Source organism: Chanodichthys erythropterus, chromosome 15 (assembly GCF_024489055.1).
Source record: "Chanodichthys erythropterus isolate Z2021 chromosome 15, ASM2448905v1, whole genome shotgun sequence".
NCBI classification, from domain to species: Eukaryota; Metazoa; Chordata; class Actinopteri; order Cypriniformes; family Xenocyprididae; genus Chanodichthys; species Chanodichthys erythropterus.
Genome location: NC_090235.1, coordinates 18,490,451 through 18,505,009, shown reverse-complemented (window position 1 = coordinate 18,505,009; position 14,559 = coordinate 18,490,451). Strand labels below are relative to the sequence as shown.

At 34.5% G+C, this 14,559-nt stretch overlaps 1 protein-coding gene across 1 annotated transcript in view; it reads right to left on the bottom strand.

The window, feature by feature from the left end:
• Window positions 1-14,559, bottom strand: part of csmd3b (CUB and Sushi multiple domains 3b) — a 514,670-nt gene that overhangs the window by 303,055 nt on the left and 197,056 nt on the right. The window contains exon 5 of the mRNA XM_067361816.1: window positions 2,996-3,203. Within this exon, the coding sequence (XP_067217917.1) occupies window positions 2,996-3,203 (208 nt within the window). The remainder of the gene's footprint in view (window positions 1-2,995; window positions 3,204-14,559) is intronic.

Here is a 14,559-nt window from a genome sequence, read left to right as displayed (position 1 = left end):
ATTAAGAGCTAAATGTATTTGAGATGCTCGAGTTTGGCTTACTGACATACGACTTCATAGCGGAAAAGATTTTTAGTGTCATAATAAAGTGTCACATGTCATTACATGCTTTTGACTAGATAAATCATAACTCCAGGGAAATATGATTGCACATAAATATTTCAAGCACCTAAACTTAATAGTGCCTTGCATTTTAGACATTTAAATATGAAAAATGTGCACCAGTGAAATGCATAGAAAACTATGGAAGCCTGTTTCCACCTGAGAGTAAAAATAATATAATTGTGACTATATATGCAATTTTGCTTTGTTTGTCTAATTTTTTTTCCATCAGTCTAAAATGTTTTTTTTTTTTATTATTATTATTTCTCATAATTGTTATTTTTATTTGCAAATTTATATCCAACAATTGTGCCTTTATATCTCACAATGACTTTATGCCTGACATATGTTTACTAAAACTATTAAATAAAGTTTTTGTAATTGAAATAATGCTCAAATTACAAATATTAGATTTCAAACTAACTGAATTCAAATTAATTCAAATTAAAACTGAAATAAAAAAATATTTGAAACTATATAGAACCCCCTAAAAACTTACAAATAACAAAATTACCAGATAAATACTAAAACTTAATTTAAAATTAAAATGAAAACTAAAAGCTAATTCAAAATATTAATAAAAAATAAAGTATTGTATAAAAAACTAAAAAAACACTGATTTGACTTTTTGTCCTATATTTTAAATATGATCTCATTTCTATGTTCCAAAACTTCTAAAACAAACTGATAAAACATTTACAGATTGTTTAATTAATAAAAAGTATATATATAAAAAAAGTTTGGGTGGAAGATGCTAAGATTTAGGACAAACTATGCTTCATGCACTGTAAAAAAATAAATAAATAAATAAATATATATATATATATATATATATATATATATATATATATATATATATATATATATATATATATATATATATATATATATACACACACATTCATGATTTTTCACATTTTTTTCTTTTGTCGTATCAACTTCAATAATAAATGTGGTTCAGATAACATAATATTTTTGAGTTTCTGTTGATTAAACCAATTGCCTTCATTGTATCCACTTAAATTATTAATTTCAACGAACTCAAAATTTTGAGGCAACCAGGTAACTTACCTTTTTAAAGGTGCCATCAAACGTTTTTTTTACAAGATGTAATATAAGTCTAAGGTGTCCCCTGAATGTGTTTGTGAAGTTTCAGCTCAAAATACCCCATAGATTTTTTTTAATTATTTTTTTTTTAACTGCTTATTTTGGGGCATCATTAACTATGCACCGATTCATGCTGCGGCCACTTTAAATCTTACGCTCCCCGCCCCCGCGAGCTCACGCTTGCCTTAAACAACATAAACAAAGTTCACACAGCTAATATAACCCTCAAAATGGTTATATTAGCTGGTTATATGTTTACAAAGTGTTCGTCATGCAGCATGTCTAATCGCATAAGTATGGTATTTATTTGGATGTTTACATTTGATTCTGAATGAGTTTGATAGTGCTCCGTGGCTAAAGCTAACATTACACACTGTTGGAGAGATTTATAAAGAATGAAGTTGTGTTTATGAATTATACAGACTGCAAGTGTTTAAAAATGAAAATAGCGACGGCTCTTGTCTCCGTGAATACAGTAAGAAACAATGGTAAATTTAACCTCATTTAACAGTACATTAGCAACATGCTAACAAAACATTTAGAAAGACAATTCACAAATATCACTAAAAATATCATGATATCATGGATCATGTCAGTTATTATTGCTCCATCTGCCATTTTTCGCTGTTGTTCTTGCTTACCTAGTCTGATGATTCAGCTGTGCACAGATCCAGACATTTTGCCCTTGTGTAATGCCTTGAACATGAGCTGGCATATGCAAATATTGGGGGCGTACATATTAATGATCCCGACTGTTACGTACAATCGGTGTTATGTTGAGATTCGCCTGTTCTTTGGAAGTCTTTTAAACAAATAAGATTTATATAAGAAGGAGGAAACAATGATGTTTGAGACTCACTGTATGTCATTTCCATGAACTGAACTCTTGTTATTCAGCTATGCCAAGGTAAATTAAATTTTTAATTCTAGGGCACCTTTAAGTTAAACCAACAGTTCTTCTTTACGGTGTGTGGATTTAATATGGAATGTCAGTCTGTTCTCTTAAATATGTGAAGACTGAGTATTATATGGGTTGGCACACCCAAATATTATATGCGTTGGCACACCCGAACCACAGTAAAATTTGAGCACTCCATGCAGCCCTATACGACACTGACTGATATCAAAACCATACTTTCCAAATGAGATGTAATTAAAAACTTGGCTAGAGTTCAATTTGTAACATTAAAGTGAAGAGGAAGGGCATTTCGGGCGATCGATACTCATGTTCATTTCCTCTAAGAGCTGCGTGCAGAACAAGCACGCAATGGATTTTTCCCTTTTAACAAATGTAGCAGTGTGCGAAGGAGAAAAAAAAAAAGAAAAACTGGTAATAATTACCCTCTTTTACCCATCATCACCAGGGTTGACAAAGCTGGAGGGAGTGAATCAATAGCCCAATTTGAGCCCAGTCAATAAACAGCAGAGGTGAAATATTATGATGATATAAACATTAGACGCTTCCATTATGACTAACGATTACATCCATAAGATACAGCTGGAAACGACACATGATGCACAGGCACGGCAACAACATTAAATGAGGAAGGCTTTAACGCTGTTAAAACATGCAAGATTACGTCTAAATCACAGCTAAATCATTCAGACTCGTTGGAAAACACACAGTTACAAAGGTGAGATTACAGATGGGGCGATGACTCATTTAAGATGTCCATGGGATTAAGCAAAGATTCGACAAGAAGCTGCTACCGTTTGCACCCAACAAAATGCCACAAGACGGATGAGCATGGGTATAAACACCGGTGGGCAAGGCATTCGGACTCACCATATTGTTGGCGGCTCGGACCCCTCCACCTCCAAGTAATCGTACTTTTCCTCCGTCTGGAAGTCTGTAAAAATGATGGAGATGGTGTCTCCGGGATCAGCAAGTATGGTCCACGTACAGTCCGCACTATTGTAATATTCACTCGGGAAATTGGGACTCGTAATGATGCCACTTGAACCCCTCAGAGTATCACCACATGTGTCCTCAGCTGTCAACCAAACACGAAAAGACTTGTGTTAGGAATCGGCCTTTAATTTCTAGACATACTTATACAGCAGAAAATGACAGCTGAACCTTTTGGACTAAATCGAGGGCATTTTTTTGCCAAATTATTTCAATTCACTTTAAGGATTTCTCCAGCCCATCGTTGAGAGCTGAAATAGCTTTACGGCCAGTTTGTTCAATAATAAGCATGTGAGAGAGAAGCCATGGTGCCGTTCATTAATCTGGCACAAAAACAGGCTCGCTTCAAGGCTTTTATCATGTTTTAGTGAGGGAGTGGCTCTTCCGGCAGCTTCTGAAGCTTTGGCCCTCTCTCGTTTTGTTTTGTCAATGCTTTCCGTCATGACAAGGTTTTCAGAAAAACAAGGTCCCAGCTGCATTTCCAAACAGACGCAGAGCTCATCTCTGGTCCCGTCTGCTAGTAGGTGTCCAATTAAATTTGAGTGCGATCTTTTTGAATTTACCAATTGCAAATTGTAGTTTTATCGTTAAAAATCGAGTTGCATAAGAACTACGTACAGATAAAGACACATGGACTAGTCTGTGCAAACATGATAAATTATATAGAAATAATTTATACAAACAAGCATCCACTCATATGTACATACAGTCATGGCACTGAGCCATGTGAACGTACATATAGTGTGTACAGAAATATGTAGAAAGCAATGCTCCGATGTGGAGAATCACTTTTACCTGGGATCGACACATAGTAACAGGTGCAGAATTTTTTGGCAACAAGAAGAGTTACATTGAAACACTTATGAGAGACGCATTGACATGTCCGGGACGGAAGCCATGTCGATGCGCACGCACGCATACATTTGCATACATAAACAGTCAGAACGTACATGCACATGACATGCATTCACAGGCAGAAATACTCAAGAGCACATGCACCCGGAAAGACTAAGGGATAACTTATCTCCTACATTTCTGACGGTTAGCTTTTGTAAAGCAAATATATATCAGTAAACTTACGATTTAACACGGCTCTCTGGGATACTCTATTCTGATTGGACAACTGCTGAATTCAGCAGTCAGTTATTTTATTAAAGGGTTAGTTCACCCAAAAATAAAAATTCATATTGTTCCACACCTATAAGACCTTCATTCATCTTCGGGACACAAATTAAGATATTTTTGGCCCAGAAAGCTGCTAAAGGCATATTTAAAACAGTCCATGTGACTACAGTGGTTCAACTTTAATGTTATGAAGGAACAAGAATATTTGTTTTTCAGTGCCAAAAAATCTAATAAAAACTTTATTCAACAGTATCTATTGATGGCCGATTTCAAAACACTTCACTTGAAGCTTCGAAGCTTTACGAATCAGTTTCGAATCAGTGTGTATCAAACTGCCAAAGTCACATAAACCATAGAAATTTCAAATGTTTCGAAACACTTACGATGTAACGAAGACTCGTTTACTGAAATCATGTGACTTTGGCAGTTTGATACACGCTCCGAACCACTGATTTAAACAAAATATTATCAATTTGACCCTTCGCAAAGATCCCATTCGGGGGTCAGTTCGATTAGTAAACTTAAAAACTTCAACTTCGTAAGTATTAGGTATCAAATTTTGTCATGTTTTCAAGAAATTCAAACAATAAAGACTATTGTGTGCCTCTTTAATGTGTCCTGACATTGTTTTTCAAGTTCAAATCCACAACGTTAATCTACCAACTCTCCTGTCTGGTTTCGTTGCTGGACAAAATGGCGATATGATTGGTCAGATCGCATGTCAATCAAACTCCCCACGAAGGGTGTAGAGAAATTATCTTTGAAAACTTTGGTATTAATATTACTGTAGGACTGTTACTCTACAACTTTTTTTCTTGCGTGTAACACTAAAGAATATATTTAGGAGAATGCTCAAGCTGCTTTTTGTCCATTCAATCAAAGCGGATGGGACTAGTAGGGACAGTCATTCACTTCCACTGTATGCAAAAGAGCAGTTTTGTGTTCAACACGAGAAAGTCAGTCATACAGGTTTAAAATGATGCGTAGTGAGTAAATGATGAAAGAAGTGAGGTAGAAACATTAACACAATAATAAACTAAAGGAATAAATCTATAAAACAAAGAAAAGTTATGACATGGTTCATGAGCGTGTATAAAATGTTTTTGTTCATTTGTGTCGGGTTTCAAATGCAAGCTTGTCCTTAAACATTTCCACACTCTGATGGCTAGTGAAAAGTCATGAGACATAAAACCTGAACTACAGTAATATCAATGCTAATGTCAGTAGAAAGTGTGCACACACACTCACACACACACACAACTATTAATGTCACCGAGCATGTGATTGACAGCCTCATAAAAATTCCATTACATAAAAGGAACTCCGGAGACAAAACGGACAAAGGTGTGTGAGTAAGTGTGAGAGTGTGAATTTCTTTCCTTTGTTTACACTGAATGTGCTGCATCTCAGTTAGATACATAAGAAAAAGAAATGTTTTATTTATTTATTTATTTTTTTTTTTATGCATGGCTCATAGACATTTTGTAAAAGCATGCAAATGAAGTGTGACAATGCTTGTGGGCATGTTTAAAAATATCCTCGCCAGAGTCAATGTTGAGGTGGCCTTTTGGTGTGTTGCTGAGTATGTAAACACTTACCTACAAAAAAAAATGTATAATTCAGAAAAATCGACTTCAATGATAAAAGTGGAATGCGACAGTGTGTGTTTCAATAAATACTAAAGCAGCTCGGCCTTGACATTTGCATTGTAATGTGCAGTGACGGACTGTGACTATGATAGATTCCCTCAGGGAAATATTTGTGTCAGTCATTTGTAAATCAATTCTGCATTTTTATGCATCTCTCAGTGTCAGAAGTGGAGCAGCTATCACTGCATTTCATATAAACTGGAATAATAACGCAATAACATAAAGGGTCGAAAAGAAAAGAAAAAATCTCATTCTGCAGTTGTTCATGGGCAAACAGCCAACATGACCTCAAATCCATATTGTACTGTTAAAGGCACCTTGAATTTAGTTATAAATATGTCAAAATATGGGGTCAAAAGTACAGTTGTGATCTATGCTTGCTCCACCGATAAAAATAATCTCCCTTCTTTATCTTCTGCCGATAGTCATAATCGATATGTTTAGGAGTGTTCAAGTAGAGTGTTGTATTTAAGAATATTTACTTAATTACCAAATAACACAGGTATGTAGCAATGACATTTTCTGAAAAACCTTGGATATATAAATTAACTGTTAGATTAACTGATGCTTGAACAATAAAAGATCTTTTAAAATCAGGGTGAAATGATAAAAATGCTGAAAAGACTGACAAAATGGTAAAGCATGTAATAATTCAATTTATATATTTATATATATATATATATATATATATATATATATATATATATATATATATATATATATATATATATATATATATATATATATATATATATATATATATATATATATATATATATATATATATATATATATATATATATAGGACTTCAGATGCAAAAGATGCAAAATGACCTATTAATTGCCATTAAAGTGAAATTACTGAACCTAAATATACAAGCTTGATCAAAATGCTAATTGCATCTTTGCATCTTTTGCATTATTATATTATATTTAGAATAATTCATAAAATGTCTTTTACCAAAAAACATTTTTGAAAAAGCTCAGAAACCTGGATGAATTGTTCAACACCTGGACCTAACAAATCTTGCACTATAGCCTTTAAGTACAAATGTTTCATTTCAAAATCTTAAACATTCATACTGAAAATGTATGATTCATGTGAATAATCTGTGGAATGTCAAAAAAAAAGTGCAGAAAGAAAGATTGCTTTTTTTTTTTTTTTTTTTTTTTTTTTTCAGCTATGCTAAACATTCTGTGTCTGTCTCCCCTGTGCATCTTCTCCTCTCAGCCATCATCTAGACTCCAGAAACGGCTCTGGGACAGGACTATGGATTGAAATGCAGGACTGGTATAAAGGCTGATGCTATGATGGCAGACACAGACACAAACATGTTAGCAAATGATCGTTCAGAAGCCCATGGGATGAGATGTGGTGTCAGGAACCTGACACTCTCCTGTCCATCAGCTAAAAGCCAGCCTGACTAGACTATATATGTACAAACTGCAATGGACCATTAAGATACACAGAGGGTTGGGCTCTAAAAGTCTGAGACTATATATAACATTTCAGATTCTGCACTATTTCTAGGTCAGTAATCTAATAAGCTAATTTGTATGGAAGCTTGTTTCCGCCACTGAATAAAACATTAAAAAGGTTATTGCAACGTTTTATCTTTATTTTAAGTCATTGCATGATTTAAAGTTGCAATTGTTTGATTTAAAGTTCAGGTTTCTCTATGTCTTTTGGATTAATATTTCTTCTAAAATGCCATTCGGTTTTTTTTTTTTTTGCAGCATGTCCTGAGTCCATCACCTGGCCAGATCCATTAAATCATGTTCTGTCACAAAGCCTACTTATTTCATTTTCTCTTTCGATACAATGGTCTGTCTACCCACATATTGTGTTCTCGGGGGGAAGGAACCTGTCAGAGACTGGAGGTGGAATCTGAGCTTGATGGAGTCTCTGTATAATCCATGTGATGTGACAGTTGAGAGGGGTGGAATATGGTGATTGAACTGCACAGAGCTGCGCTGGGGGCTTCGGTCTAATCCAGTCATCAGAGAGCAGGAGAAATGAACACATTCTGACTGCACAATGCTCAGCTGAAGAGGCCATTTGTATGTGTATTATTCATGCATGTGCAATGTCAAATGCAAATGAATTCAAATTGACACATATTCGTATATATGAATAATATGCAACATATGAAAGGCCCAGGATAATGACCCTTCTGATAATCACTAGTCTGTCTGTCTGTCTATCTATCTATCTATCTATCTATAAACATCACAAAACAACATTGTGCATTATTTACATTTCATGTTATTCTATATGCCTGATTATTATTTAAAAGGTTTTACAGTCAGCGTGAGCTCCGCTGGGCGCCGAGACAGCTGCCGAAAACACTGACAAACAGTCACATCTGGTCACTTAGTTCTAAAATCACATCTGTGCTGCATTGGGGCTCCTCACCCTAAAATCAATCAGTTTTACAGCATCCTTACTGACATCTCTGCAGTCCTCCAGAGCCTTCTGTGGTGATACTGTCATATTTTGTTTTCAAAAATATTCATATTTGTGTTGACACTTCTTCCTGAGGGTGAGTGACATGATAAACGAGCTGCCGCTGTAAATGTAGTAAGTATGTTTGTGGGAGGGCAAAAGAAATGAAGCCAATGCACTGAAAGATATCTTGAAGCTCTGATGAAAAATGAGAAAGCGTTCAGCCTGGTGTGAATTCAGGTGAGTTCTCGTCTGCAGGAGCGCGCGGGTCCCTCCGCATACAGTCTCTGAGGAGATTTCGGAAATGTCAGCCCTGACAACCTCAACAAATGTAGGCATACAAACATATTTTCATGCTCTGGAGCACCCAGGAGGCACAAACCCATTTCAACTTTTTGATCTCAACTGCTGGGAGGAGACTTTGAAATGACCACAATGTAATAATAAATGGTACCTGTGTAGAGCTTTGGGAATATGAAGGTATCTTCATTTGAATCCATGTACCTGATAACCCTTTTTTTTTTTTTTTTTTTTTTTTTTGCTATTTGGGTGTTTCTTGGCCCTGTGGAACTTTTGAAACTTTTTTTTTTTTACTTTTTAATTTATCCACTATCCAATAATTCATGGCAGTGTCATGTTATTTTATTATTATTTTAGTTATTATTTATTTATTTTTGTATTATTATTATTATTTTCTTTAGTTTTATTAAAGTTTTATTAATACTTAGAATTAGCTTTTATTTTTTATGTTAATTTTAGTTTAATTAGTAATTTGGTTATGTGCTTTTATTCTGGTTTTTGTGCTTTGATGTTTATTATGTTTTTTTTTGTTTTGTTTTGTTTTTTTGTTTAGTTTAGTTTAAACTTAAGTTTTCAACTTAAGCTTACTTCAGTTTATTGCAAAAAAAAAAAAAAAATTAAAAAAAATTAGCTATTATGTATTTATGTATTTCGACTTTATTTCAATTAACAGAAAAGTTTTTTAATAGTTTTAGTTTTAGTTAATGATAATAACTCTGATCCATAACTGTTTCTTCAGGGACTTTTATATTCTGAGGGTTGATTATTATTCAAATTAACAGATATAAAATGTTTTTTTTTTATTATTATTATTATTACATTATTTATTGTATATTATTTATCTCTATATTTTTCTCTAAGATTATATGTTTGTTTATATCGTTTTATTTTTTACTTTTATTTATTTTTTTTGGGACTGTGAAGCACTTTGGACAACCAACGTTGTATTAAATTGTGCTATATAAATAAATAACCATAACCATTTGTATACAATAAACAATAAATAATAATAATATAAGATGTAATATAAAAATAAAATGATTCATTATTACACATATTTGACATTTAAAGTGAAATAAACAAAACATTGTATTTTAATATTTATTGTGTGAAAATGATTACACTGTAAAAAATATTTTCATGATTTGTTATCAACGTTTTTTTTTTTTTTTTTGTCAAATCAACTTTAATAATTAATGTGGTTCAGATAACATAATATTTTGAGTTTCTGTTGATTAAACCATTCGTTTTCATTGTATTAACTCAAATTTTTAATTTCAATGAACTCAATTTTAGGGCAACCAAGTAACTTACTTTTTTAAGTTAAACCAACTATATATATATATATATATATATATATATATATATATATATATATATATATATATATATATATATATATATATATATATATATATATATATATATATATATATATATATATATATATATTTACAGTGTATAAATTATTGTATAAATAATTATAAATTAATTATTAAATAATTAAATGATAACCATCCCCTAATCAAATATTTCAGATAAAGTATGACACACACATGGTAGGTCAGTTAGCCTTTCCTGGTTAAATCAGCTGTGTCTCGTGACCCTAAACTGTATATGACACAAGCAACAATGAAGACGGCCATCCAGAATGTCCATTCAAATCACAATCAGCGTTACAGAGAGAAGCTACTGAGGGCATTGATATAACAGGGCCCGCCCCGGCTAAATCATCTGCTCCCGAGCTGTTTGATTCATCACTGCTCCGCTGGGGGATGTGGAGCCATGTCAAAACAAAGCCTGAAATATCAAGAAACCATGAAGTGTTATGATGTATGGGTAACACATTTCAACTTTTCTTACTTTTTGTTATATGAAGGTCACATTCAAATGTTTAAACTTTTTTTTTTTTTTACCATGCCTTCCTCAATTATGATACCACTCGTGTATATATTGGTGTTTTTTTTCTCAGCTTTGCTTCTCTACATTGTAGTTGTATTCAATAGCACTGATTATGTTGGTTACAAATGCAACCCAAATATATTCTTTAGCCTGAATTTAGAGCAGCCTCCTGGGTTGTTGTAAGCAAACGACTGGGGTCAAAATGAGCAGTTTGTCTCTGGATATATGGAAAAACCAAATTAGCAAAAGTGTATTCCGGAGATCAGCTTCTGCTGCGCCGTGTCAGAGGAAACAGCTGACTCATCATCGTAAAATAATTCCTAAATAGAGAAATGACTTAGCTCAGCAGAGCAGCTGTGGGTTTCGGGCCAGTCGCCGGATGCCTGACTGGCTTTACAAAAGATCATCGGCACTTCAATCACATCATGGAGAAGGTGCTGAAATGGCCTTGTGATAATCAACAGTGCATGCTCGTGTAAAACTATAATCATATGATCAATTTAAGCATAATCCTCGGGCTGCGACTATAGTGGCGCTTCAGAGGAAGAGGACGTCACTCATCATCTCTGCTCTTACACCCACACAGACATGTCGTTCGGCCCTGTGGGGAGCACCGTTCTCAGGCTTGTGTTAATTCACTGCACTTAATGTGTGACTGAGCTAAGCATTCTGAGCAATTAGAGCTTGCACTGATGTGCAAATTTATTGTTGAGGAGAGGCCTTTTAGCTCAAAGGTGTCCTACACACATCTGGATAGTATACTATCTGATAATTCTAGACATTTTTAAGCACAAATGTCATGTTTGGAATTTATCTGTATACACAAAGGGTAACATTAGGAAATGGTTCACCCAAAAGGAAAATTCTGTCATCATTTAGTGTGAGTTCACACTTGTAGTTTGGTTCTCTTGGTTCTTTTGGTCTGGAAGGTTTTAGTTCAATGGTTTGCGGTAACATTGCCAATATGATGAGAAAACCAACATTCTGGCCTTTTTATGGTCGCATCTTTGACATCACATCCTGGTTTTGGTTCAATTAGATGTATTTAGTCCATTTTGCGTTCATATTTAAATCAAACCGCAACAGAGTTTGTTTGGAAGTGGGCCGAGACCCATTTTCAAGGGTTTTGGTCTGCTTGTTTGGTGAGCACCAGGTTTTGTATGGCATTATTCAAATGAACCGCACCAGAGTTTGTTTAAATCGAACCAAACCTGCCAAGTGTGAACCACTGACTGTATAAAACAGGGACGTAGTGTCTGTAACATCACCCATAAGTTTCTGAAGAGCATCTATGAAGCCCAAAGTGGGCGGAGCCGGCCGTCGCCATCTTGGCAGCGGGTCACTCCCGGATAAACAAAAACGGGCAAAGAGGCGGGGCGTGGGTGGAGCTGAGGTGCATGGTTGCTAAAAACCACACCCGCCTAGCTCGACATGATCAGTATAGCTCAGGCTAAGGAGCTATCTATCTATTTTAGATCTTATGGTTTACTGTCAATCTACAGCAGTGTTTCCCAACCATGTTCTGTAAAAAATTACCTTGATTTTAATAGTAAAAGACTGTAAAAATGCTGTGGTGAAAAACTGTCAATTGGTTTACAGAAAGTTTACGTACTATATACGGTGAATAGATCTAATAGATCTAACGGTAATAGATGTAATAGGTGTAATTGATCTAACGGTACATTTAATGTAATTTTACGGTAAAATACCGTTAAATTAACAGTTTTTGGAAGTGAAAAGTAACAAAATTTACAGTGAAAAAACGTAAATTGACATTCCCACAATTCCCTGCGTGACACTTCACATTTGTTATATTTTCGTTGAAATAACTCTGTTTCTTCTTAGTTTTTCTCATTTTTTTCTAATCAGTTATGTACATTAGGGTTTTATGTTACATCTAATGTTGTTAAATTAATGTTTATTGCATTTTTAAAATTTCATGCATGTTACCATGATGGTGTTTAGTGTGTGTGTGAATGACACTGTGTGCACCTTCTATATGTTAGTGTTGTCCTTCTCAGCTTGTGGAAAATCTGCTTGTGATGAACTTTGATTCATCATGTGACTCTTATCACCACTGTGTTTGGTGACTGTCAGTGTATTATAAAGGTACAAAACAGATATTAGTACTTCATTAGGTTGGTAAATTAACATTATATCAGTTAATGAAATACGTTATTTTACCGTAAATTTAACAGTTTTTTTTTTACGTTGTTACTGTATTTTTTACGGTAAAGTTCTGGCAACCACAGCTGCCGTTTTTTTACCGTAAATTTTACTGGGATTTTTTTTACAGTGTGGAGGCAAACCAACACTGCACATTTTGCATGTCTCCTTTGTCTGACACACCCATTTCAGGTCTTGGAGTCTCTACTAATAAGCTGATGACTTGAATCAGGTGTTTTTGATTAGAGAGACATGCAAAATGTGCAGTGTTGGTTTGCCTCCAGGAACAGGGTTGGGAAACACTGATCTACAGGACTTCATACAGTATATTTATAATGAAATAGCAATCATGAGATGAATCCAGTCCATCACACTTCCATGATAAGTGTCCATTGAAAAACATCCAAAAGCACTTTTTGTCCACAAAAGCGTTAACTATTGAATAACAGCGTTTATGTTATAAAACTAGTATACAGTACATTAGATTCTCACAAACAAATGAGCCTGCGTGCAAAGTATATATTTTTTTCAAAATAGTGCAGAAGTTTTAGTTATAATATCCAAGCAGTGCTGTCAGATTTTTTGGTGCCTTGAGAGGCATATTCTCTCCAGCTATTGTCATTGTAGTAAATCTAATGGACAAAACTTTTTAGCCAATGCCAAGCAATCCAAAAACGATGCCAAGTTCAACGGCTGGAATTAGCTGAGGTGACGTGACGGCTAACAGACAGCAGACAAATGGCTAGTAGTGACTGCAGCGGCAATCCACCTGTCACTCAAGTGGCCATGCCCTTAATTATGCAGAAATGTATTTATTAACATTATTTTTCCTGCTGTAAAGTTGGGAATTTTAGCTTTGTATTTAGCTTTGGCTCTGCATATTCTGAAGGAATCACTCAGACCAGTTTGTAAACTGGATCAACCGATTCATTAAAAAGATTCAACTTGAAAGATTTATTCATGAAACGGATATTAAACATGGCAGAGCCAAATGTCAAAACTGATGTGAAATCAAACGTTTGGATACAAATATCTGCTAAATTCTGTAAATTATAGTTCATAAACTCTGTCTAAATGATTCATTCAGCTCAATGAGTCTGGTCACAGCAGTTAACATCTCAGTGGAGGGAAAGATTATTCATTAAAAATGAGTTTATTCCCATGAGTAAGTTCTTCAAACATCATACGACTTCAGAAGACTTTGAATATAGGCCACAAGTGGATCACGTATGGTTCTTTTGCATCCTTTTTAAGTCCACATTCATCACTGCATTGAAAAGAGCAACCAGTTAACAATTCTTATTGCATTTCACAGAAGAAAGTAAGTCAGACAGGTTTGGAAAAACACGACTGCTAGTAAATCAACACAATCACTAAATAGAATTTCTGGGTGAACTACTTCTTAAAACAGATCCCTCAATGTTCGCTTTTACTAACCAGGAAGTAACAACGGTTCAACGCTGGAAAGCTTTAACCCATCTTCAATCCGAAAACACTGGAAATCCTGATCCTGCTACAACAGCTGTTAATTAGCACACTTAATTACAAGCTTAGCCCTGTCTGACAGGAATGTGATCCAGCCAGCACTAAAGTAATTAAACGATACAGCAACGATTCACTGGTGCCTCCTGGACTGTGGAGAGAAGCCAATGTTAAAAGAACCCTTTCTGGAAGCTTTGCATTAAGTCTGTTCATTATTCTCTCGCAGAGGAGTGAAGGAATGACATATTTGGAGAATTTTTGATTTAAATAATACTACGGCTTGGAAAATGCTGCATCATTCTAATGATGAAACCATTCTAAAATGCAGTCCCTTTGTTTGAAAGAGAAGTACTTCAGAATGACCTGCTATT